We start from the raw sequence: 24,164 nt of genomic DNA on the forward strand, positions 1-24,164 counted from the left end.
ACTTACCTTTGCAAACTCGGAAGGTTTCAAAATGTTCCTTTTTAGCGCTGTGTGGGTGCGCCCCCGGCATGCATGCACGTGCTCGGTAACAGACTCACCGAAATGGTAGCAGACTTCATAGGATTACACTGCTGACACTAGGGTAGGGAAGGTTGCAGTCAGGGGTGGGTTTCAACCGGTTCACGGCGGTCCCTGCGAACCGGTTGGTCGGTGAACCCGGAAGTAAGTAACTTCCGGGAACGGTGAAGGGTGCGCCCGCCCGCCCGCCCGCGGTCCTTACCCGGTTTTGATGAGTTCTGCGCTTCTACGCATGCGCAGGACGCATACAGCGCCTGCGCGATCCTCCAGGAGCAGCTGGAGCGTCGCGCAGACGCTAGTACGCATGCGTGCACCGCGCGCGTGCACGAGGATGACGCCGGCCCCGTTCCAACCGAACCGGTTGGAACAGGGCGAGAAACCCACCCCTGGTTACAGTATGGAGTACCGCAATCCTCACTAAATGACCATTCGTTCAGTGATGATTTGAAATTATAACAGCATTGAGCAAAGGGACTTATGACCTGTGCTCAAAGTTACGGCTATTGCAACACCCCCATGATAACGTGATTGCAATCTATGCACTTCACACTTGTGATGGATTGTCAAGCACCCCGCAATCATTGCCAATTGCAATCTTCCGTGCCAGCTTCCCCAGAAAGTCAACTGGGGAAGCTGGCAAGGGAAGGTCACAAGGTGCTGTGGCCTGGCTGGTTCCTGGGGAATGGTTGAAAAAGGTCTGCCCTGAAGACCTTTTTCAGCTAGCCTTTTTAAGAGTGAAAGATCTGCTTAACAAAGGGACTCTGCCTTGCATGGGGCCGAATCAATCTGTCAGGCAACTCTTTCGCTCTCAGGCTGGCTGAAGAATCATTCTGCTCACAGAATGGGAAAAACACCTGTGCTGGGCCAGCTAAACCAAGCCTGGATCCCAAAGACCCAATGTCAACCCTGAAGCTGCTCTGGCCAAAGCCATCTTGGGCCTTCAGTGCTGCCACACTAGAGCAAGTGATACAGGGGATTAGAGACAGCTGGGGTTGTGCAGTCAAAACAAAATACTTTCTCTTGGGAACCAAGGACATTCTCACATCGGGCCGGAGGAAGGGGGAGTGATGTCACCAGACCAGCAGACGATGCTTTGATTGGGCTATGTGACTGATTGATTGGAGTTGAGGGGAAAACTTTACTTTTAATTAGGTGAAAACCAACATGACCTCCAGACTTGGTTTTCACCAGATACGTGCCAATTGTTCCGACCTAGGCTTTCCAAAATCACAAAGCAAACTCAACAAAAAACCCTTTTATTAATTTACTGTGAATTCTTCTCATTCACATCCAACAAAGTCTTTCAAGGGAGGATTTACAGTCACAGACTTTATCTGGCTTGGAGAGCTGCAAGGGCAATATCTGCAAAACTTGGCAAGGAGTCTCAGAGAGTCACAAACCAATTAAGCAAACTGATTGTCTCCTGCAAACTCCACTCCCCTTTCGTTCCTCTTTTATTTCCTCTGGGAGGGGCCATTCATCGCCCACCTGTGGTCTTACTCCCAAGTCAACCCCTGTTCTTTAGCTGTTCCCTTTGTCTGGCCACTCTGCACACTGGGAACAGGCTCCAGCTGTTCGTCTGCCTCACTGATGTCTGACTCTGAAGGCAGCTGACAGCTAGCATACGTCTCTGGCCCCCTCTCTGCCTCCGACACAGAGCCCTCATCAGAGCCTTTCCCAGACTCCAGGACAGGCTTATGTTCCTCCCCAACCTCCTCACTGTCCAAATCTGGCAGGCCACAACACCAATATGATATTTCCAATAAAGCTATTCTTTGAGTAGTCCACCTGTCTTGGAGTTTTTGCTTGCGATGGACCTATTACTTGGAACGCTGACATCCAAGCCCCATTCAATCTATCCAGGGAAAGAATTTCCTTCACACAGTGAAAGAGCTGCCTGCCTTATTTTGACAGGCAGCTTTTTCAGACTCTTTATGGAACAGAATTCCTTCCCTGTCTATGGAGATTCTCAATCTTCCAGGTCCCAAAGATAATTTTTTTCAAAAGGCAATTGGACTGACTTGTTTCTTTTTTCCTTTGAAGACGTTTTGCTTATCATTTAAGAAGCTTATTCAGTCCAGTCCAGTTGCATTTTGGAAAAAAAAACACCTTTGGATGACTCCTTCTCTTGGATCTTTCCAAGCCCTGTTCAACTGGCCCGCAGAAATAGTTTTCTTTCATGCACAGAATGAAAGGACTACCTGGAAACATTGATTCTGAGAGTCTTTAGTGTTTTCTCCTCCAGAATCCTCCTCTTCCATTAGCATCCTTCTCCTCTCCAGAGGAGAAAACACTACAGACTCTGAGCCTCAGTGTTCTGAAGGTCTGAGGCTCGGAGTCTTTCAAGATACCAGCTTTGCTAGCATCTTCCTTTCCAAAGGAGAACATGCTAACAATTGACATTGTTCTCACTGTGGTTCATGTCTTATGGGAGGGGCCAATCATCTCCAAGCCTTACTCCTGAATCGCCCCTTTTGTCTTAACGGTTCTTGTCTTCTGGCAGCTTTGCACAATTTGCAGGAGTCTTCCAAACCATTGTGAGAATGGGGCCCATCTGCAGGATGGAGCACGGCAACAGAAACATAACTAGACCCTGCTGTAGTGGGGCAGAAGAAGGTCCCTGCTCTGGTGGACCTAGCCAGCTGACACTGCCCAGCAGGTTTCCATATATCAATGGGTATTGGGCCTTCCTGGGCCTCCCCGTTCTGAGATACCCCTGTGTGGTTGCTTAATTACACAGGGTATCTCATTTAGCAACAGAGAGAGCTTAGATTGCAGTCGTTGAACAAGGCCATCATGTGGGCACTTTGCTTAATAATCATAAAAAACTTACAACCAAAATTCCAGGCTCGAAGGTGATTTCACATCAAGGGCTATTTATAGCTTATTGGTCTTCGGATATGCTTCAAGGCGCTAGTCGTCACTTATAAAGCCCTTCATGGTATTGGACCTGGGTACTTGAGAGACCGCCTGCTGCCAATTACCTCCAATAGACCGATTAGATCCCACAGATTAGGCCTCCTCCGAATCCCATCCGCCGGCCAATGCCCACTGGCGACTACCCGGAGGAGAGCCTTCTCTGTGGCTGCTCCCACCCTCTGGAACAAGCTCCCCGTGGAGATTCGAACCCTCACCACCCTTCAGGCCTTCCGCAAAGCCCTTAAAACCTGGCTGTTCCGACAGGCCTGGGGCTAAAGAGCTTTTGCCCCCCTCCTCGAATGGTATGGCTGTTGTGTGTTTTTAAATTGTGTATTGTTATGTTCGTCTTTTTTATCCCCTGTCTGTACCCCCTTCCCTGACTTGAATTGTGAGCCGCCCTGAGTCCCCTTCGGGGAAAAAGGGTGGCATATAAATGTAATAAATCCAATCCAATCCAATCCTTCCCAGAGAAGCCATGACACAGAGATCTCATAAATGTAAGTAAAGATATGTTTTTTTTGTAGGTGCACTTTGTGGCATGATGGCAATAGCAGACACAGTCAAGCCAGAGGCAGCCTTAGCAATGCACATATTGCAGAATATGGGAGTGGATGTGGTGCTTATCACAGGAGACAATAGGAAAACAGCCAAAGCAATTGCAACTCAGGTATGGCTCCTTGTGGAAAAGGTATGCAAGAGAATTATTCATCTTTGTTGGGCTCATTGAATGGGTGCCAAATTGGAAGGTAACCATTCCTTTCATATTTCTTGGAGGTTCTTACAACATACAAAACTGATTTACATTCTACAAAATTGATAGAGCATGACATCAAAAATGGATGCCACCATTAAAAGGCTGAATGGTTCATTGAAAAGAAACAAGTAATACCGGTTTGAGTTCAATAAAATTGAGAGGGCATACAATGCCATCATTAAAAAAACCGCAATAATTCTTTATCCGACTGTTCCTCAAGATAAATCAGGAATATAACACAACATGTTCCCTTTGCCAAAAGGTTCCACGAGACATTGTAGAAACTGACTCATTAAGGTTATTTGTTATTTCATGAGAATTTAAATCCAACTATCCTTATTCTAGCCTATCAGTCTAGGCTAAGGACATGCAACTCGGTATTCTCAAGATGTTTTAGAGTTTGCTTTGCTTCCCATCACTGGTGGGTCCAGATTGATCATTCCTAGTCCAAATAAAAGGTTCTATCAGAAATCTTCCAAGCAACCAGACAGAGAAGTCTGGAAGCTAAGTATAAACTCTTTGTGTAAATGGCAGCTCTGGAATAGGGCATTTCCTTCATACCTAAAGTTACTATATTTCTAAAAAGAACACAACAATCCAGTACTGTACAGTATCTAAATCTGAGTACTGGATTGTCCTTCGCATCCTTGTTTTAAGATGTGTTATGGTACTTTGTGGAACTTTCTGTGCATGTGATAATATTTTTAAAGCAAAGTGTAAAAATTGCATCTTACAGATTTATATATTTTATAGTATTTTATTTCTGCCTTTCTTCATCCTCCCAGAGCTTTTGGGAAACCAATATTAATGTATTTCCCATTTCTGAAAAAGGAAGGTAGGCAGGCAATAAAGAAAGAAGGAAGGAAGGAAGGAACCATAGAAAAAGAAAGAAAGAAAGAAAGAAAGAAAGAAAGAAAGAAGGAAGGAAGGAAAGAAAAAGAAGGAAGGAAGGAAGGTAGGCAGGCAATAAAGAAAGAAGGAAGGAAAGAAAGAAAGAAAGAAAAAGAAGGAAGGAAGAAAGAAAGGTAGGCAGGCAATAAAGAAAGAAGGAAGGAAAGAAAGAAAGATGGAAGGAAGGAAAGAAAAAGAAGGAAGGAAGGAAGGTAGGCAGGCAATAAAGAAAGAAGGAAGGAAAGAAAGAAAAAGAAGGAAGGAAGAAAGAAAGGTAGGCAGGCAATAAAGAAAGAAGGAAGGAAAGAAAGAAAGATGGAAGGAAGGAAGGAAGGAAGGTTGGTTGGTTGAATATTTGAATACTTGGAGGACTAGAAGACCTATAGGGTTCCTTCCAACTCTGTTATTCTATTCTGTTCTGTTGTCTTGTTCCATTCTGTTCTATTTGGAAGTAGTCATGTTGATTCAAAGAAGAAGTGTTTTTCTGTATCTAGGTTGGGATCAGAAAAGTATTTGCCGAGGTTCTTCCATCTCACAAAGTAGCCAAAGTCCAGGAGCTCCAAACCTCTGGAAGAAAAGTTGCCATGGTTGGAGATGGGGTTAATGACTCACCAGCGCTGGCCCAGGCTGATGTCGGCATTGCCATTGGGACGGGCACAGATGTTGCCATTGAAGCAGCAGATGTTGTGCTGATTCATGTGAGCTTCCAAAATGTAAAGTGATGATTGGGGGGGGGAGATTCCTAGGACTTTTTGAGAAGTTAGAACAATAAATAAACCCCTCCCCCCCCTTTTTTTTTTGGTGCAGAGTAATTTGCTCGATGTAGTTGCAAGTATCCAACTATCCAGGAAGACAATGAAGAGAATCCGAGTAAATCTATTCCTGGCCTTAATATACAATCTCATTGGCATACCTATAGCAGCAGGTAAATTATTCATACTATGATTCTCAATGGGTTGGTGGAAGGTACCCTTAGTAAGCGATGTCTTTATTTGTTTAAAAACTTCACAATGGGATTGTTTTTCCTGTTCTTTTAAGAGCTGCCTTGTAACATTTATGTCTATAATCAATTGTTTGAAAGCAGAGGAAGGAGAAAAATGTAAGGGAGGGAAGCCCGCGGCACAAGAGACTTTTGATTTTGCAGAGTGCTTAAAAAGGAAAATGCACTGCATTGAAAAAGCTTTTGGCTTAATTAATAATATACCCTTCAGCAGCCTCACTGTGGTGCTGCCTAAGCAGTTGGAACTTAAGGTCAAACATATTATAATTCACGTAGCTTTTGCTGACCCTGTTTGATGATGATGACTAGGACTTTGTGAAAATGGAGGTCCAATGCCTCAGGAAGACAACAAATTCGCTGATGTGAAGTCCCTCTAATAATGGAATGCCAGTTGTGAGTTCCAGTTGTACTGAACTAATGTTATTCTGAGCATGAAAAATAGAAAGCAAACAATAAACTTGTGGGAGAAGAAATACATGAATACCAAAAGTAATTTGGTTTTGTAGTAAACTCCTCAGCTTTGAGCAGGCAGGTGATAAGAAAATGATTTAAGACTAAATTCTGCATTCTTTAAGAGTTGCTTGCATATAACTGTACAAGGTAGTTCTCAACTTACGTCCACAATTGAGGCCAAGGTTTCTGTTGTTCAGTGAGACATTTGTTAAATGATTTTTTCCCCATTTTAAGACCTTCCTTGCCACAGTTGTTAAGTGAATCACTGCAGTGCATAAGTTGGAAACATGGTCGTTAAGTGAATCTGACTTCCCCCATTGGCTTTGCTTATCAGAAGGTTACCAAAAGTGATCGCATGACCCCGGGATGCTGCAACGATCATAAGAATGAACCATTTGAATTTTGATCACATGATCATGGGGATGCTACAAAGGTTGTAAGTGTGGATAAACAGTCATAAGTCACCTTTTTCAGTGCCATTGAAACTTTGAACGGTCATTAAATGAACTGTTGTAAGGCGAGGGCTACCTGTAGTTAGTCAATATTCTAAATCTTGTCTATTTTTTGTGTGTCAGGGGTATTTATGCCTTTAGGACTTGTGTTACATCCATGGATGGGGTCAGCTGCAATGGCTGCATCTTCGATATCCGTATTGCTCTCTTCTCTGCAGCTAAAATGGTAGGTCAGCTCCCAGTCCCGAATTAACATGCTCTGCCCAGAGTCACCACATAGAATGGGAGTATCCTTTTCCTAAAACTTTAAATCTAAGTCATTAGTAGTAATCAAGGCAGCTGATGCCTTTCTTCTACCTCTGCCTGGCATCATGCTGGAGCTTTCTAAATAAGTTTGCTTGAAGAGGACTGGCAACTTCTAAACATTGGCCATACCTACAGCCGTGGCACGACAAAACCGCGCCCGACTAAGCTGCGCCCGATTAAACCGCGTCGCTGACATCATCGCAACAACAGCGAGCGCGGAGAAAGAAGGGCGCTTTAAATAGCGCTTTGAAAGCAAGCCAATTTAACTTAAGGTAAGGGTTAGGTTTAGGGTTAGCTTTAGGGTTAGCTTTAGGGTTAGGTTAAGGGTTAGGGTTAGGTTTAGGGTTAGGTTAAGGGTTAGGATTAGGTTTAGGGTTAGGTTAAGGGTTAGGTTTAGGGTTAGGTTAAGGGTTAGGTTTAGGGTTAGGTTTAGGATTAGGTTTAGGGGGGTTAGGTTTAGGGGTTAATTTTAGGTTTAGCATTTACAGCGTGCTTCTGTCTCCATGCTGTTGTCGCACTGTTGATGACGTCAGCTACGCGGTTTCATCGAGCGCGGTTTAGTCGAACGTGGTTTTGTGGTGGAACCACCTACAGCAGCTTGTGTGGTTCTAAGAAGAAAAATACCGAGCAAATGCCTTCAACTACAGGTAGTTTTCAACTTATAACTACAATTGGAACCGAATTTTCAATCATGTCATGGTGGCTGAAAGTCAAGGCATCCACTTGACCAGGCTACATTTTGCAACTGTTTTTTTAATGCAGTTGTTAAGCGAATCATGCAGTCGTACGTCTAAATTCATTCTCTGGAACGGGCACTTTTGACCACATACTGGCAATGAAATCCCAGAAACTGATTTAAAAGCCCTTTGCAGTCACACATGATTGCGGGACATGGATTGCAATCAGTTTTAAATTTGAGCCGGTTGCCAAGTGCCTGAAATGTGCTTATGTGACCATAGGGTGAGGGTGGAGGGGCAACATTTTACTATAAAGAAGTGCTTTGTGAACTGTAATGCACCATTCCAAGGCCATCTTAACGCCAAATGCTCATTAAACGACTGGTCATAAGTTGAGAATTAATTTTACCACTCGACATGTTTTTGCAAGGCAGGATGATATTGGTAACAATGCAGGTGGCGGCTACTGCATCCACTTTACTTCATGTTTTTTCACAAACCAAGTGAAAATAAATGTCCAAAATCAAAACATGGATTAATTAACACATCAAGAGCTCTTCTGGCTAGACAAACTAATCCTTACATTTTCTTCAATTCAACAGTCCCATTTCTTAATAGATTCATGATTCGCAGGTTACAGGAAGTCCTTGACCTACAACTACAATTGACCCCAACATTTATGTTGTTAAGTGAGATCTTTATTAGGTGAGTTTTGGCCCATTCTACGACCTATCTTGCCACAGTTGTTAAGTGAATCACTGCAGTTGTTAAGTTAGTAACACGGTTGTTGAGTTCATCTGCCTAATCACGTGACCCTAGGACACTCTAACCGTTATAAATACCGTGGCACGACAAAACCGCGGTCCACTAAAGCGCGTCCGATTAAAGCACGTACCTGACGTCATCAGCAGCGCGACAAATATGACCGCGGAGAAAAAAGGGCGCTTTAAAAAGCGCTTTTAAAGCAAGCCGATTCACGTAAAGGTAAGGGTTAGGGTTAGGGTTAGGTTAAGGGTTAGGGTTAGGTTTAGGGTTACGTTAAACATTAGGGTTAGGTTTAGGATTAGGTTAAGGGTTAGCGTTAGGTTTAGCGTTAGGTTAAGGGTTAGGTTTAGGGTTAGGTTTAGGGTTAGGTTAAGGGTTAGGGTTAGGGTTAGGTTTGGGGGGGTTAGGGTAAGGTTTTCGCGTTAATTTTAACTTTACTGCTCACAACGTGATGTTTTCGTCGCATTGTGATGATGTCAGGTACGTGCTTTCGTCGAGCGCGCTTTAGTCTACCGCGGTTTTGTGGTGGAACCATAAATACAGGTAGTCTTCAACTTTTGACCATAATTGAGTCCAAAATTTCTGTTTTCAGTGAGACATTTGTTAAGTGAATTTTGCCGTGTTTTACATCTTTCTTGCCACAATTGTTAAGTGAATCACTGCAGTTGATAAATTAGTAACCTGGTTGTTAAGTGAATCTGACTTCCCTATTGGCCTTGCTGGTCAGAAAGTCACAAAAGGTGATCATGTGACCTTGGGATACAGCAATGGTCATAAACATGAACCAGTTGCCAAGCATCTAAATTTTGATCACGTGATCATGGGAATGCCTCAAAGTCGTTGAGTGTGAAAACAGCTCTAAGTCACTTTTTTCAGTGCTGTTGCAACTTTGCATTGTCATTAAATAAGCCTATTGTAAGTCGAGGACTTCCTGTACTAATATTTGCTGGACTGCTCTCATATCCGACTTTGTGCTTCTGTTGGATATCTCTTTATTTTTTACTTGTTCTATTTCCATAGTTACAAGAAAACAGTCCTGGAAAAATATGAAGCTGAGGCTCAAGGCTGTATGAAGCCACTGACTCCTTCTCAAGTTAGCGTCCATATTGGGATGGATGATTGGAGACGGAAACCTCCCAAATTAGCTACCTGGGACAGTCAAGTGTCCCTTTGTTCCCTGACTTCAGACGTAGCGCGAGGAGCCTTGGAAGATGGAGCGGACAAATGGTCACTACTCACCAACAATCAGGATGAAGACCAATATATTTGAAGGATCTAATCTGATACCAAGCAGCAGCTTTCAAGGATGGGACTAAGAGAGGCTTACGGTTCTGTTTCTGGAGCATCTAGGGAGAAGTGTATTTGGGGTGCACTGTGGTTCCTGTTCTCATCTGACTGGAAGAGTGTACCTTCATTTGATCCTGGATTAGGATATGGGCTAATTATAATATGTGTATCAAGGAACGGAACAGTGTTTGCATTTCACTACCAAATGCTGCCATATTTACATCAAGTAATACAGGGGGGGGGGTCAAGTAATACAGGGGATCTGGCCTGTGTGGTGCTTAGATCTGGCCCGTGGGGCCACTGTGGAAACAGCGAAGGACCGGCCCATGGTGCTTCTGCCAGTCAAGCTCTGTTTTCAGCTGTGACAGCCTCCTGCAACCCTCTGCCAGTAAAAACGGAGCTTGGGAAGGCCAAGCTCTATTTTCACTGGCAAAGCATTTGGGCCACCATAGGCGCCCCACACACGAGTGACGTCCAACTGGCCACCCCCACCCCCGCCACCCCAAAGTCAAACACAACCCTGATGCAGCCATCAATGAAATTGAGTTTGACACCTCTAAAGTAATATCAGAAAAAACATATTCTCTTAAAGGTCAGAATAAGATTGTTGAAATGAACGATCAGGCTGGTTGTACTTCAGGGTGGGGCATGGAGGAGAAGTAAGCATACTTTTTAGGGGTATGCTGTATTTTCATTTTTTTGCAGTCTTAAAGAAGGCAGTCTTAAAGAAGGCAAAGTAAGGTTATTCATATCATCTGCATTTTATAATATTGGATCAAGCAGCATATAGAAAGCTGTTCTATGTATTTTGTTTCCTCTTAATGATGCTGAATCCCAAGTTCCATAAAAAGGCAAATGTTTCTTAAATTTCAGAAGGCAACAAAAGTAGAGTATTGTTAGGCATAGTGGCAGTGGTGGGCTTCAAAATTTTTAGCAATGGGTTCTCTGCCTGGTTGCTGGATGGGTGTGGCCATGGTGGTGTGGCCTAGTCAGCCTCTTGCACCACAGCAGGGGGGGCTTCATGCCCTCACTAGGCTCAGGAGGCTTTCCTTGAGCCTCTGGGAGGGCCTCCCCAGGTTCCGGAGGCCTTCCTGAACTTCCAGTAGGCCTGTTTTTTGCCCTCCCGAGTCTCCATCCGTGCCCTGCACTTACCTGCATGCAAAATGGGCTGCATGGAGACTTCTGGGAGGGGAGGGGTGGGTGGGGCCAGCCAGGAGTGGGATTTGGGGGTTCTCCAAACTGCACAGAATCTTAGAGGTTCTCCTGAACCCCTGCAAACCCCCAGCAGCCCACCCCTACATGGTAGTTCCCTAAACATTATAATAATTTGTATTTATCTTTTTTAATACTGGAATTAGAGCAGTGCCTCAAATATTGAAAAATAGACTTGGAAGTTGTTGTTTTTTTAAAAAAAATCATAATGAAGCAAATTGCAGTAAATAAATCCATTCTTTTTCTTACGTGAAATTAAAAAAAACATCTTTATAAACATCATTTGAAAATAATTATTTACAATTTCTAATTTCTTTTATAATTTCATCCAATTATTTATTGCACTTCATGCAGTATAGTTATTGTGGATGTATAACTGCAGCATCTTACCTTAAAAAATAAATCCACACTTTCCATTTATTTATGAAATCTACACGCAATTCAAATTACCATCAGAAGTCAGAGAGGGAAGGGATAATAAATATGTGTAATGAACTTGGCACTCAGTCAAGATGCATCAAAAAAAATCATGAAAGCTTTTGTATAATAGCAAATGCTGGGAATGTAGAAACTTGGAACGTGGAAAGGGGCAAGCAGTTAAAATCATTGCTTCACTATGAAAGCCTGTGCTGTATTTAATCAGTTGGAATTTATCTCAAAATTGCCAAAGTTGTCCGGTGTGTAAGATTCGGCAATGGTGAATTGTGGAATTTCATATTCCTGAAATGGAATACTTAATTCCAGTGATTCCATCATCAAGAAATATCCATAAACAAATAATAGATGTTTCTATGGAAGATTCTCTCCCAACAGCACAAGGGGAACATTGCAAAAAAAATATGAGGGCTCCCTGAAATTGCAGCTCTTTTTTTCCACTACTGTAGTTCACCAGTTGCTTCACTTCCATCTATTGCGTTGTAGTTTACTGAAGAAACTTCAAAATTAGCCTGTAAATAATATTTGCATTGCTCTGTGAAATTCTCATTCAAACTTTGTTTGGGAATGGCTACTCCAGACATAGCTACTTGTAGCAGCAATCTTGCACTTGAGGGCAGCTCAAATTCATTGTCCATGAAGATATAGTTAATCACGAGATCATTCTCAGCCCCCTGTGAATACAGCCTGGACAATCTGCAGGTGAAAGAAATGTCTTACATTTTGCATCTTCCCTAAGAGGTTTCTCTAGCTTTGAAAACTGAATAAAAAGGAAGACTCTTGAGAAGTATCTGATGTAACTTTTCCTACCGTGTTTTCCCAGAAAGAAGACAGGGTCTTATTTTCTTTTGACCCCTGAAATAAGCGCTTGGCCTTATTTTCGGGGAGGTGTTATTATTTTTGAGGTGCAGGACGCTGCGAGCGTGGCCACCTCATGGCTGCTGCTGCATTGCAATATTATCCGGGGAGGTCTTGTTTTCAGGGAAACAGGGTAGTGCAAACAAGAAAAATAACAAAAATAATTGCTGGGTTAGTTAATTGCTAACGCCTTATTTAAATATATCTCAGGATTGTAACATGTCTTCAAACCAGTGCAAATAGATGCTTTTAGAAGAAGTTTGCTTCCCCCTGCTGGTTTTTTTCTTTCAATATGTCATAATTTAATGTTGGCTGGGACTCAGTGGTGGGATTCAGCCAGTTGGCACCACTTCAGGAGAACCAGTTGTTAACTTTCTGAGAAGTTTGGAAGGAACCATTAGGGCAGAGAACCAGTTGTTAAATTATTTGAATCCCACCACTGCTGGGACTTGTTTACTGGAGACAAGGATAACATCGGTTTCTGTATTCAACAAGAAGTATAACTTGGAAGCAGGCCAGTGGTGGGTTTCAAAAATTGTTCGAACCTACTCTGTGGGTGTGGCCTCCTTTGTGGGAGTGGCTTGCCGCCCATGTGACTGGATGGGAGTGGCTTGCCGCCCATGTGACCGGATATGAAGATGCCAATGATACTTGTCAGAACCACCTTAAATTACCTCACACACAGCACTGGCATGCATAAAAATATGATGTAAACTTGTTTTTTAAAAGGCATCTTTGGTTTGCGTTAAAACAACTTCAACACACGCAATGTTCTCATTGTACCACAAACGCAGTAGTCATCCTTACCTTTCACAGAGGCACTGAGTTTTATAAATAGGAGCATGATAGTGTAGAATAATCATATCCAAGGACCAGTGGTGGGTTTCAAAAAAATTTGGAACCTCTTCTGTAGGTGTGGCCTGCTTTCCGGGTCCACTGGTGGAACCTCTTCTAACCGGTTCGGTAGATTTGACGAACCGGTTCTACTGAATAGGTGCAAACTGGTAAGAACCCACCTCTGAAGCAGGCAAACTGCAGCTTTCCAGATATTGTCTATTAACACTCTCTGTCGTACAGCTCAGAGTCTGGGAGGCAGGAAGTGAAGTTCTCTATGATGGGACAACTGCTAAAGACTTTGTGGACATTACCCTTTGCAGCATTACAATCTCCTGGTTATGAGCAGCTTTGTGTGACTACTTCCCTAAAACTTCTACAACAAAAAAGTACTCCAGGACAATAAGTATTCCACAAGAACTGAGACACATCAGTAAAAACATTATAAGAGCATAACTTTTTTTTTTTTTAACAGCTTTTTGTCTGCCACTGGGCCTCACTAGGCCTTCTCCACCCTACTCCTTGGCGGTCCCTCCCCCACTTAGCCACAAAAGAGCGCTAAAGCCAGGCAGCACATGCTACCAGCATGTGTAAGGCTATGAGAACTTGTAGGCTGTCTCCTTCACGTCCAGTCACCTGTAGGACTCCACCTGCTCCTCAGTCACCTCCAGGGCCCAGCAACACCCAACTGATGGGTTGTTACTTTTTTTGCAGAAATGTGCCAGCTGTTTTGATGAAATGTGGGGCAAGGCTCAGCTTTCCTAAAGAGGCTGCCTCATGGCAAATTTATATTATTCTGCAAGGAAGCACTATTATTGCAAACCTGTTCGGTGTATGTTTTTTTTTCAAAGGAGGCTGGATGGAAAGACAGTCTTGTAGCAGAAAATGAGACAAGACCAGCTCTTTGTCAGAGGGAGAGGTTTATTTGCGCAAAGCTTCAGTAGCGATTGGTCAAGCAAAATCTGAACCCCGAAGGGCAGTTGTTTACAGTCTTTTATACTTTTAGCCAACATATCGATCATCCCAAAGTACCTGGTTTTCCTGTGTCATGTAGACCCCCTTCCTGTATCATGTAAACCTCGTACACCATCTCCCAAAACAGAGACATGACTCATTTACTCCCACAGGGGGTATTGGTACCAATATCCTGTTTCATTTGTTTTAGTTAGGTGAAGCAAACAGGACAACTAATCTTAAGGGTAATTATTCCTTTTTCCCATTCCACATGGTAAAGAAACTTTAATACCCAAATCATCTGTCTAGTTATCAAATTCTTTTATTCTCAGACTACAAAATATATTGCCCCCCCCCTTCCTACAAAATATACTAGCTTTACTAGACAACAACCTATTTGTTCCTAAAGTCCACTTTTTGGAAAGAGTAGTAGATTCTTGAAATGTAGATATATGATTATTTGTGATCTAGCCTGCTCCTCCTATATTTAGATTAATTAGATCATAGCCACGCATGTAAACCTTGGCCAAAAGGTGCAGAAGCTACTAACAGAAATGTGTTATGAAGCAGCCAATACTTTCATGAACTTTTATCTGCACTTCAGTTAATTTTTTTTCTTCTGTATTGCTTCTTCCTTGGTTTTTAAAAAAAGTAAAACTATAGGCAGCTCGTATGCTTTTGGATTCCATTAGTATAAGGCAATCATTTTCCAGATCACCCATGCCTGAGGATGACAATGACAGTGACTTACATCCAGGCATTTTGACACCTCTTGACACTTGCCAAAATTCCATTAAAAATCAAGAGTTTTTAAAAAGTACGTTGAGATTTTTAAACAGACACTGCCTGGCCATCTGTCAGGGATGTGCTTAGCAGATTCTTGAACTGGACAGTAGGTTGGACTAGATGATCTTCACAGTCTGTTCCTGCCCTGACATCCTAGTATTATAGTCCATCTCTTGAACTAGGCACTTTAGAAGCAGAAGGCAAAGCAGTGCAATATAAATTATTCAGACTTCCGAGTGGAACAATACCCTGCCTGAGTGGAACAATATCATTTTCCTGCCCCTCTACATCAGAGGCTTCAGTGTCTTGGTTTCAGTTCCACCAATGTGAGTCAGCCACTTACATTGGCATACTCATATTCGGTTTCGTATTCAGAGTGCAGTCTCAGAATACAGAAGTCATACATGGACACTCTCCGTTGGAAATACATAGGGCTTAAAATGTAAAGCAGCAGTCCCCAATTTTTTCCAGCTTGGCAGATGGGAGGGGAGAGGAGATGGTTCTGTGTGAGCAGCAGGCATGCATGTGAGTGAGTGCAGCTTCATTTGTACTTGCCACTCACATAAATGAATCTTTGTATGTATTCTGAATGGGTTGTGACCTGGTAGTGGGCCGTGGCCTAGGGAGTTGGGGACCGCTGATGTAAAACGAATACTCTCTATCTTATTAAGCAGAAGCACCGGGACTCCCAAATCCTCTCCCGATCCGGCTTCCCATAGTTATTATTTATATCTGACAATATGATCTATGCTTGATAGGCTGTCTGCTAAAAGAAAGCAAGGTTATAGCAATAGCAATAGCAGTTAGACTTATATACCGCTTCATAGGGCTTTCAGCCCTCTCTAAGCGGTTTACAGAGTCAGCATATCGCCCCCACAGTCTGGGTCCTCATTTCACCCACCTCGGAAGGATGGAAGGCTGAGTCAACCTTGAGCCGGTGAGATTAGAACCGCTGAACTGCAGATAACAGTCAGCTGAAGTGGCCTGCAGTACTGCACCCTAACCACTGCGCCACCTCGGCTCTGGCATACACTTGAAGGAAAACCAGGAAGCCAGCAATTGTGAAGTCCGTCTGGCAATAACAAAGAATGCTTATTCAAGTGTAATGAGCACGTGTAAAACTCGTAACAATTGGAGGGGGGGGGATTAGAAAGCTGATAAAAGTAATAAAGAGTTAAATATCTTGCAAACCTCAGCTAGAATTTAGGAATACAGATAGCCTGGAGCAAAACGAATGTGTATAACTCCTGAAGCATTTATTAGGCAAAATTTAGGAATAGGGACGGCTAGAGACCAATAGAATAATTATTAGAGCATTACTAAAATGTTTATTAGATGATATTTCTTATATATCCCATCTTATCCTGCCTTCTGCTTTAGTGAAAATGTATAAAGCTTTCTTAATTCTATTGTTTAAGGTCACTTAGCATTTTGGCCATGACCTCTTTTCTTGGAGCGCTTCAATAAAAGGAAAAAAAACCCACATCTCTTGTCTGGTATTCTTCATCAGCCTTGGCACAAGTCTCAGACCCAAATTGTGGGCAAGAGCTAAGCACCATAGGTGCTGAAAAGTGAATGAAAAAGAGTGTGGTCTCTGATGTATGAGAGGACATCTGCTTAATATTTGCAAGTGTAGCGCCTGCATGAAAATAGAAAGGTCCGTATTCTTTAGCAAAGTAAAAGCAACAAATCTCAGGCATCAGTCTTTACATTAGCTGAATGTAGGATTCTCTATTAGCTTAGTTGAGAGAGATTGAAAGCATAGTAAAAAGTAAAGGTTTTTAATTCATGTTTTTTTTTATTTTTTTGAAAAATTTGCCCAAGAATGCAAAATGTGAAGTTTCACTATATTAATTTGAGAGTTACACTGAAAATTAAAAATTACAATTATCAGCATTTTTAAAAAATATACCGTACATCCTTCCAGAGAAGTGACAAGAATGGGACAATTCGTTTCAAACCATACTTAGTCAAGCACAATTTCAGCAGACTCCCCAGAGGAAATTTCAGAAGTGATCCAACTCACATGGAGGGCCCTTTTAATTACTGCCAACTATAAAACCATTTGAAGTTGTGTGTTTTGTTAGTCAAAACTGGATTGTGTACTTACTGGCTATGCTCAGGACTACAAAGCTTTGGTTGGCTATTTTGATGATGCAATAAACTAAACATTCCAGTTGGTTTTGGAAGAAGAAAAACTGGACTTGGTCTATTTTCTCTCCATGGCCACTCTCAAATTCATAGTACCATTTTCTAGAACATAAATGCAAAAGAGCTGGTTGACCTTTTGTATTTCATAATGAAAGTGAAAATGAAACAAAAAAACAGAAATGCTTGGTTTTTCCCTTTTTGTCTCTTTAAGAACAATCTTACCAATATAATATTGCAGGCAACTGCTCACATTTGCAAAGATCCACCACCTCAGCAGCATATCCACACAAAACACAAATAATGTTACATACAGAAACTTCCAGATGAGTTCCAAATGGCTCAATGAAGCCAGACAAGAGAAGTCTTTTAAAGGTTGTTGTTGTTGTTGTTTTTTAAAAAAATCTGCATTTTGTGAAGTAGATCATTTGGTGCAAAATCCTCACCCTGAATTTGGTAGGTTACTTGAAAAAAATGCATCCAGCAATTTTAGTTCTCTCATTTATCAGTCAGTACATAACTTGCTTCATTTTCTGTTAACAGAATTAAGAATCTCTTCTTCATTAATACTGTATTGCTCCCATTTCAGCACCGCATCAAGATACTACTGGTGTCATATCCCACAACTGTTCAAAGGGAGAAAAAAGAATAAGGTTGTTAAAACCATCCAGAATCACTGTAGATTCAGTTGGGGAAAATTGCACGCCCACCTTCATAACTTTATCTGTTCCAGATGTCAACAACCAACCCCGTGTTGCATCAAAGTGTACATGGGTAACGCTGTGTTTGCTGTCATGGAAGGTGGCTGTAGGAGCACGTCTAAAGGAAGCACATAACAGGACAAAGTGAAAATACAGGAATTGAAAGATCGCAATATCATATCTAGATACTAAAAATAAGTTAATTAAATCTTAATTCAGACCTTGTGGCCTTCAGCAGCCGCTAAACTATGATTTCTCACAGTACTAGCTATCATAATCATGATGAATTATTTGGGGAACTATCATTCAGCAACATATCAATTTCTCATCTCTGACTTAGATCTAGAAAAAGCTTCAAAACTGACATTTCATTTCTCTCCAGAAACTGGCATAAATTGCCCCAGCAACTGGAAAGGGGCAAGTTACTTACTCCTCATCTGTTATTGATTCATAACAAGTATCACAGATTCTCACTTCAAATTCAAATCCCATCAGAGGTATGGAAGAGCGCTTCGAACTGCATTTACCACACACTGCTTTTCCACACTTTCGGCAATGATGCTGAAATTTAAAAAGCACATAAGATTCACCATGAAAGAACTGAACTTAAAGAACTATCCCATCAAAGCATATCAAGGTGGATCCTATCAATTTCTCTCTGTCCGCAAAGCTCTGCTTTAGAAACTATATTAGTAAATAATAATAATAACAACAACAACAGTAATAATCACAATCATAATATAATGGTAATCACATTAATGTGAAATGATTTTTTAAAATATTCCATTGTTTCCCTGAAAAGCTGCGGTGAATCTTCAATAATTTCTTGCTGAGTCACACAAATTAGTTTCCTTTGATGGCCATTAACTTTTGGAATTTTAGCAAATTATATAAACAAAAAGATATAAATGAGTTTCATAAGTGAGAATCAAGGTTAACAAGGACCTGCAATAAAATATAGCATGGATTACTTGGGAAAATCTCATTTTATTTTTCCCTACTCACTAAATATGTTGAACCAGTCAGTTTCTCAGCTGTAGCCTTCAACTCACATAAACTCTTTCGTTTAACCACCGACCGTTTCCTGTTATTATTTTTTTCCTCTAAGACACCCAATATTTATGGTTACTAAGGCATAAAATGTATTATCTTTGAATATGTAACTATAAAATATTTTTGAACTACATTTCAGCAAGGTGAAACATCAGAATAATACTTCCAATAAAATCTGAATACTTGAAACATGTCAAATTCAAATGTTTTGTTGACTTCTAGAACACAGGATTTTTCCAAATTAACAAGCTCCTTCTTTTGGACCAGTAGTATAGTTTTGGTTCCACAAACACCCATCTTCCTGAAATGTTTACTGTTGGCACACACGATTTTTGTATCAAAGAGAACAGGAGACAATCTTCAATCACTCAAAAAGCAGCATGACACATACCTGTCTAAGGCCTATTTTCTTGCTATCCCACATCTGTTTGAAGTTCCAGAAGAACGGCTGGTCACATTTCTGGCAAGAGTCACTATCCAACCATTCTGGTGTCTAAGAAAAGAAGGGAGGAGAGAATCCTTAAACTCAATTGTGCACCGGCCATAAATAGATACCACGTTTGTACACTTAAGGAAATATGCTGCTCCTCTCTTCACTGGGACTGGCATAGTGAATTATTTTGAAATTCTACCTTATTATAAATCAACAATTTCTGTATATATTTGCTTATATTGTGAACTTTAGATATACTGTAAAGTTGACAGCCATGAGTTTCAAACAATGGATTCAATCCAATCTCTAAGGTTTCCCTTAAACTGTTTTCTATTATATATATGGTTTGTCTTGTCTCAATATTTGTTTTTTGACGTTTTAATATTAGAATGATAATGCCAGTTGACACACTGGAGAATGGCCTACTATTTTCTCTTCAGGAAGTTGACTGTAAAAATCTAAAATATCTTCCTTTGTTGCATATGAATATGTTCCGTGAGTCAATTTTATTCTTCCTTAATATAATCTTGAATATAAATTGCAGCAATTTCCTCTGTAGGAATACAAAATCTCTCTTTTAGGAGACTGCTACTCTTGAATATCTGTTAAATGTATATAGATATCATTCATGTCAATTTACAGCATTTCTATTAGCATATAATCATGAAAATATGCCTAACTTTGTAAACAGCATTGTTTGTATACTAACAAATGTATGCAATTGAGGTAAATACACAAAAATACCAAATTAAATGAATTATCTAGATGACTTTGACTATAGTGGAATTAGTATATCATTATTTTGAGAGGATACACAAACATGAATTTTGTCCATTGCATTTGAAGTTTGGGAAATGAGGCTTGTTAAATTAAGGTTTTACTGTATAGATATTCTCAAATACCAAACTAAAGAACTGGCTGCCTGCATTAAAAACTTTACTCCAGCTTCTAAGAGAAACAAATATGCGTATCCAGCACCATATTGAATTATATTCAATATATGTAGAGAGGTAGTTCCAATGATATGTGTACTTATGTGTGAGAGAGAACGCACCGGATACACAGTATGTCACTCCTAACAGCAATGGCCTTATAAAGCACCAAAGGCTGGGATGGACAATCCTTCATTTATCAGATAGCAATAGCATTTAGACTTGTATATCGCTTCACAATGCTTTAACAGCCCTCCCTAAGCAGAGTCAGGATATTGCCCCCAACAATGTGGGTCCTCATTTTACCCACCTTGGAAGGATGGAAGGCTAAGTCAACCTTGAGCCTGGTGAGATCTGAACTGCCAAATTGCAGGCAGCCGGCAGAAGTAGCCTGCAGTACTGCATTCTAACCACTGCGCCACCGTGACTCTGATACATGGGCTCCCAAGCATTCCACCTGTAACCCTCACAAATCTGAGATTGTACCTCCAACATTTGCTGGTAGAACTGCTCAATACAGGAGATATTCTCCTTTCTCTCAAATTAAGACTGGAAATCTTTTCTATTATTACCCTTAAACTTCCTAGCCTTGCAAAACAGCCCCCCAAAATTTGGTGCCATTTAATAAAGTTTTCCAAACAGGAATGGAAGCAGATGTCTTCCAGCAGCATTTTTAGTTTGACTTTCCAAATTAAGCCCCTGATCTAGTCCAAGGCATCTGAAGGACACCAGGCTGAGGGGGCAGTAGTGAAGCAGCCCCCAACAGGAAAACACAATGTTATTATATTGAGTTTTCAGGGAGTCACCTTTGGCTTAAATGGCTTTTTGATACATCTTTTGAAGATTATAACTTCCCTGATTAGAGAAAGAGGAAGAACTGACTGGATACCTCTTGCCTCTCAACATCCATATTCCAGACAACGATCCTGCCATCTGCCCCACAAGAGATGAGTTGCCGAGTGTGATGGGAATAAGAGAGGGATTGAACTTTATCACTACAGGGTACAGAGAGTAAAATAAAAAAAAGAATATTAGGAATCATTTATGAATAGGATGAGTAAATGGAACATGCCAATTTTCTTCTCTTGTCTGTCACACATACAAAATCAGAAATCTCCCTCCACGTCCTGCCTTTATACACAGCAAAATAAAGAGAAATTTCATGCTGTGGCATTTATTTGGGAGAGTGTTATAATTTCAGCATACTGCTACATAATCTGATCATTACTCTAACAAATAATGATCTCTATGTTCCTTTGAGACAAGAAAGACAGTCAGGATCTTTTTGTGGTATAATAGAATCCCGGGATTCACCAATTAAAACCAGGTGCAAAGTCACCATTTGAGAGATTCCAATTGTGAAATTTAGACTTTAAAAATTAAACTGGTCAAACAATAAGGAACTGTTCCATTCCAGACATCTGTATGTAGATCCCGCTATACTTCAATTAATACTTTATTATTATTATACTTTAATAATCTTATATAACTGAACTAATAAACTGTTATACATCAATTTTAAAAATTAGCCATAATCTGAAGATAGTATGACCTCAAGTGGTGTCTGCCTCTAAATTCTATTTCACCAATAAAAGATAATGGAATTATTTCAGCCTGGCTTAACTTTCAAAAATAAATGTATGTGTCATATTTGCACAACAGCTTTCCTACGAACCCCTGAAGATATTATTGTATTTTCATGATTAATAACTTTTTCCAGGTAACAAGCCCTCCTATTGAGAGACTTCATTCAATGTTTTTGAATGTCAACAATATTTAAATGTCCAAAATGTCATGAAATCTCTCGCAGAAAGCTGATACTTTGCGGCATCCCAGGCACTATAGTGGTTCAGAGTTTGAAACAAGCCCAAGTGGCCTTCGATTTATTTTGGCTGATTTGTGCGTGACCCATCAAAACCGCGTTCCACAAAAGCGCAATCGACGAAATCGCGTATGTGACGTCATCACAACGCGACGAAAAAGATTGAAAAATTGAAATAAAAATTAAATTACAGCAAGCCGATTCACATAAAGGTAAGCATTAGGTTAAGGGTTAGGCTTAGGGTTAGGTTAAGGGTTAGGGTTAGGTTTAGAGCGTTAGTGTTACGTTTAGCGTTAGGTTAAGGGTTAGCGTTAGGTTTTTCGTTAGGTTAAGGGTTAGGTTTAGGGTTAGGTTTAGGGTTAGGTTTGGGGGGGTTAGGGGAAGGTTTTCACTTTATTTTTACATTTTTCGATCTTTTTTGTCGCGCTGTGATGATGTCACATACGCGCTTTCGTCGACCGCGATTTTGTCATCCGCGGTTTTGTGGTGTTACCAATTTGTGTTAATATGAAAGAAGATTATTTCATTTTCACTTGCTAGAAACGTATTGGGGCATGCTGTTTCAATCTCATTCATTCTGAAAAATTTCAGTTTAACCGCAGTTCTGAACGAGATACTTCGCCTTAAGTGTATGCGACCAAAAGCACCTTTTGGGACTGGGATAAAAAGAGCAAGGCTATAGAAAGAAGCACCTGGTACTCATTTTGTACCTGTGTCCTTGGAGCTCGATGGCTGTTCCTTTTCTTCCTCCAATGTCCCACATGATGATGGAATGATCAGAACTGCCTGAAAATAAGACCCGCTGCACAGGGTCCCAACACAGGGCACTGATTCCACCTGAAAAGATGAGGTTGGGGGGGGGAAAAAGAAAAGAATCAAGAAGATTTGTATTAGTTACATATAATAACACTATTATTGAGTAACTAAAAATCTGCTATTTTCTATAAGGCATTAGAACCCGGGAAGACAATATAGACCAGTGTTTCTCAACCTTGGCAACTTGAAGATGTCCGGACTTCAACTTCCAGAATTCCCCAGCCAGCATTCGCTGGCTGGGGAATTCTGGGAGTTGAAGTCCGGACATCTTCAAGTTGCCAAGGTTGAGAAACACTGATATAGACAACCTCACTAGTTGGACTAAGGCATAAAAAGACCACAGAAGCAGACTCAGTGACTTGAGATGGTTACTCCTCCTGGCTCAACCTATCTCACAGGGTTGCTGTTGAACGTTAGTCCCATTAATTGATTGTCAACGAATGGAGTGGGTTTCACTCAGAGGTGGGTTCCTACCAGTTCGCACCTATTCGGTAGAACCGGTTTGTCAAATCTACCGAACCGGTTAGAAGAGGTTCCACCAGTGGACCTGGAAAGCAGGCCACACCTACAGAAGAGGTTCCAAACTTTTTTGAAACCCACCACTGGTCCTTGGATAGGATTATTCTACACTATCATGCTCCTATTTATAAAACTCAGTGCCTCTGTGAAAAGTAAGGATGACTACTGCGTTTGTGGTGCAATCAGAACATTGCGTGTGTTGAAGTTGTTTTAACGCAAACCAAAGATGCCTTTAAAAAAATAAGTTTACATCATATTCTTATGCATGCCAGTGCTGTGTGTGAGGTAATTTAAGGTGGTTCTGCCAAGTGTCGTCGGCATCTTCATATCCGGTCACATGGGCTGCAAGCCACTCCCATCTGGTCACATGGGCGGCAAGCCACACCCACAGAGTAGGTTCGAACAATTTTTGAAACCCACCACTGGTTTCACTCTACCTTCTGGGCAGCTACCATAAGCATCAGGAAAAATATTCTGGATGTTGATATCTGCCATTCCCTAGCCTGCTAGGGAATACCTGAAGAGAAGGATTTTGTTCAATCAAACAGAATAGCCCAGCTACTGCTACATTCCAATGCTTCTTCCTAAAATTTCACCTCTCCACAAGAGAGGAGTGAAAGACAGAGATTTCCCTCTGAGTAGCTACCTAAGACCACGCACTGCAGGTAGCATCTGTTCATCTAATAGCTAACATAGAGGTTATGCTAGGAGATCTCATTGGCTAGGCCCCCTCCCCCAGAAATGAGCCTTTTCTGTAATGGATACTTCTGGGATAGTAGGTGATGTTGTTTGCTGTCCTTTTTTCCTTTGCTACTCTATTTCTGTCCCATAAAAAGAAGAAGAGGACTGAGGAGAAATTTCCTGACAGTTAGAACAATTAATCAGTGGAACACATTTCCTCCAGAAGTTGTGAATGCCCCAATACTGGAAGTCTTTAAGAAGATGTTGGATAGCCATTTGTCTGAAACGGTATAGGGTTTCCTGCCTAGGCAGGGGGTTGGACTAGAAGACCTCCAAGCTCCCTTCCAACTCTGCTATTGCATTGCAAGACTACTGGAGAAACAGATGGCTTTTAAAAG

At 41.2% G+C, this 24,164-nt stretch overlaps 2 protein-coding genes across 5 annotated transcripts in view; one reads left to right on the forward strand and one right to left on the reverse strand.

Moving 5' to 3' along the window:
* ATP7B (ATPase copper transporting beta) overlaps positions 1-10,291 on the forward strand; it is a 35,080-nt gene extending 24,789 nt beyond the window's left edge. For all 3 annotated transcript variants that reach the window (XM_087716940.1, XM_087716942.1, XM_087716941.1), the window contains 5 exons: positions 3,522-3,664; positions 5,137-5,340; positions 5,450-5,567; positions 6,671-6,773; positions 9,316-10,291. In XM_087716940.1, the coding sequence (XP_087573066.1) occupies positions 3,522-3,664; positions 5,137-5,340; positions 5,450-5,567; positions 6,671-6,773; positions 9,316-9,565 (818 nt within the window). In that variant the 3' untranslated portion in view covers positions 9,566-10,291. The remainder of the gene's footprint in view (positions 1-3,521; positions 3,665-5,136; positions 5,341-5,449; positions 5,568-6,670; positions 6,774-9,315) is intronic.
* Positions 10,292-16,805: 6,514 nt separating this feature from the next.
* Positions 16,806-24,164, reverse strand: part of WDFY2 (WD repeat and FYVE domain containing 2) — a 55,141-nt gene continuing 47,782 nt past the window's right edge. Inside the window, exons 7-12 of one of the 2 annotated variants that reach the window (XR_015696813.1) lie at positions 22,461-22,587; positions 20,818-20,923; positions 18,955-19,056; positions 17,985-18,071; positions 17,520-17,628; positions 16,806-17,435 (exon numbers count right to left, since the gene is read on the reverse strand). Coding sequence is in view for 1 of the 2 variants with exons in the window: in XM_087716950.1 (XP_087573076.1) it covers positions 17,406-17,435; positions 17,520-17,628; positions 17,941-18,071; positions 18,955-19,056; positions 20,818-20,923; positions 22,461-22,587 (605 nt within the window). In the remaining variant the exon portion in view is untranslated. Of the gene's footprint in view, positions 17,436-17,519; positions 17,629-17,940; positions 18,072-18,954; positions 19,057-20,817; positions 20,924-22,460; positions 22,588-24,164 lie in introns of both variants that reach the window. The other variant, XM_087716950.1, reaches the window with a different exon arrangement.

The sequence above is a fragment of the Thamnophis sirtalis genome, unplaced genomic scaffold, assembly GCF_051295495.1.
Source record: "Thamnophis sirtalis isolate CommonGarterSnake01/CBP01778 unplaced genomic scaffold, rThaSir2_p1.2 scaffold_5, whole genome shotgun sequence".
Classification (NCBI taxonomy): domain Eukaryota; kingdom Metazoa; phylum Chordata; class Lepidosauria; order Squamata; family Natricidae; genus Thamnophis; species Thamnophis sirtalis.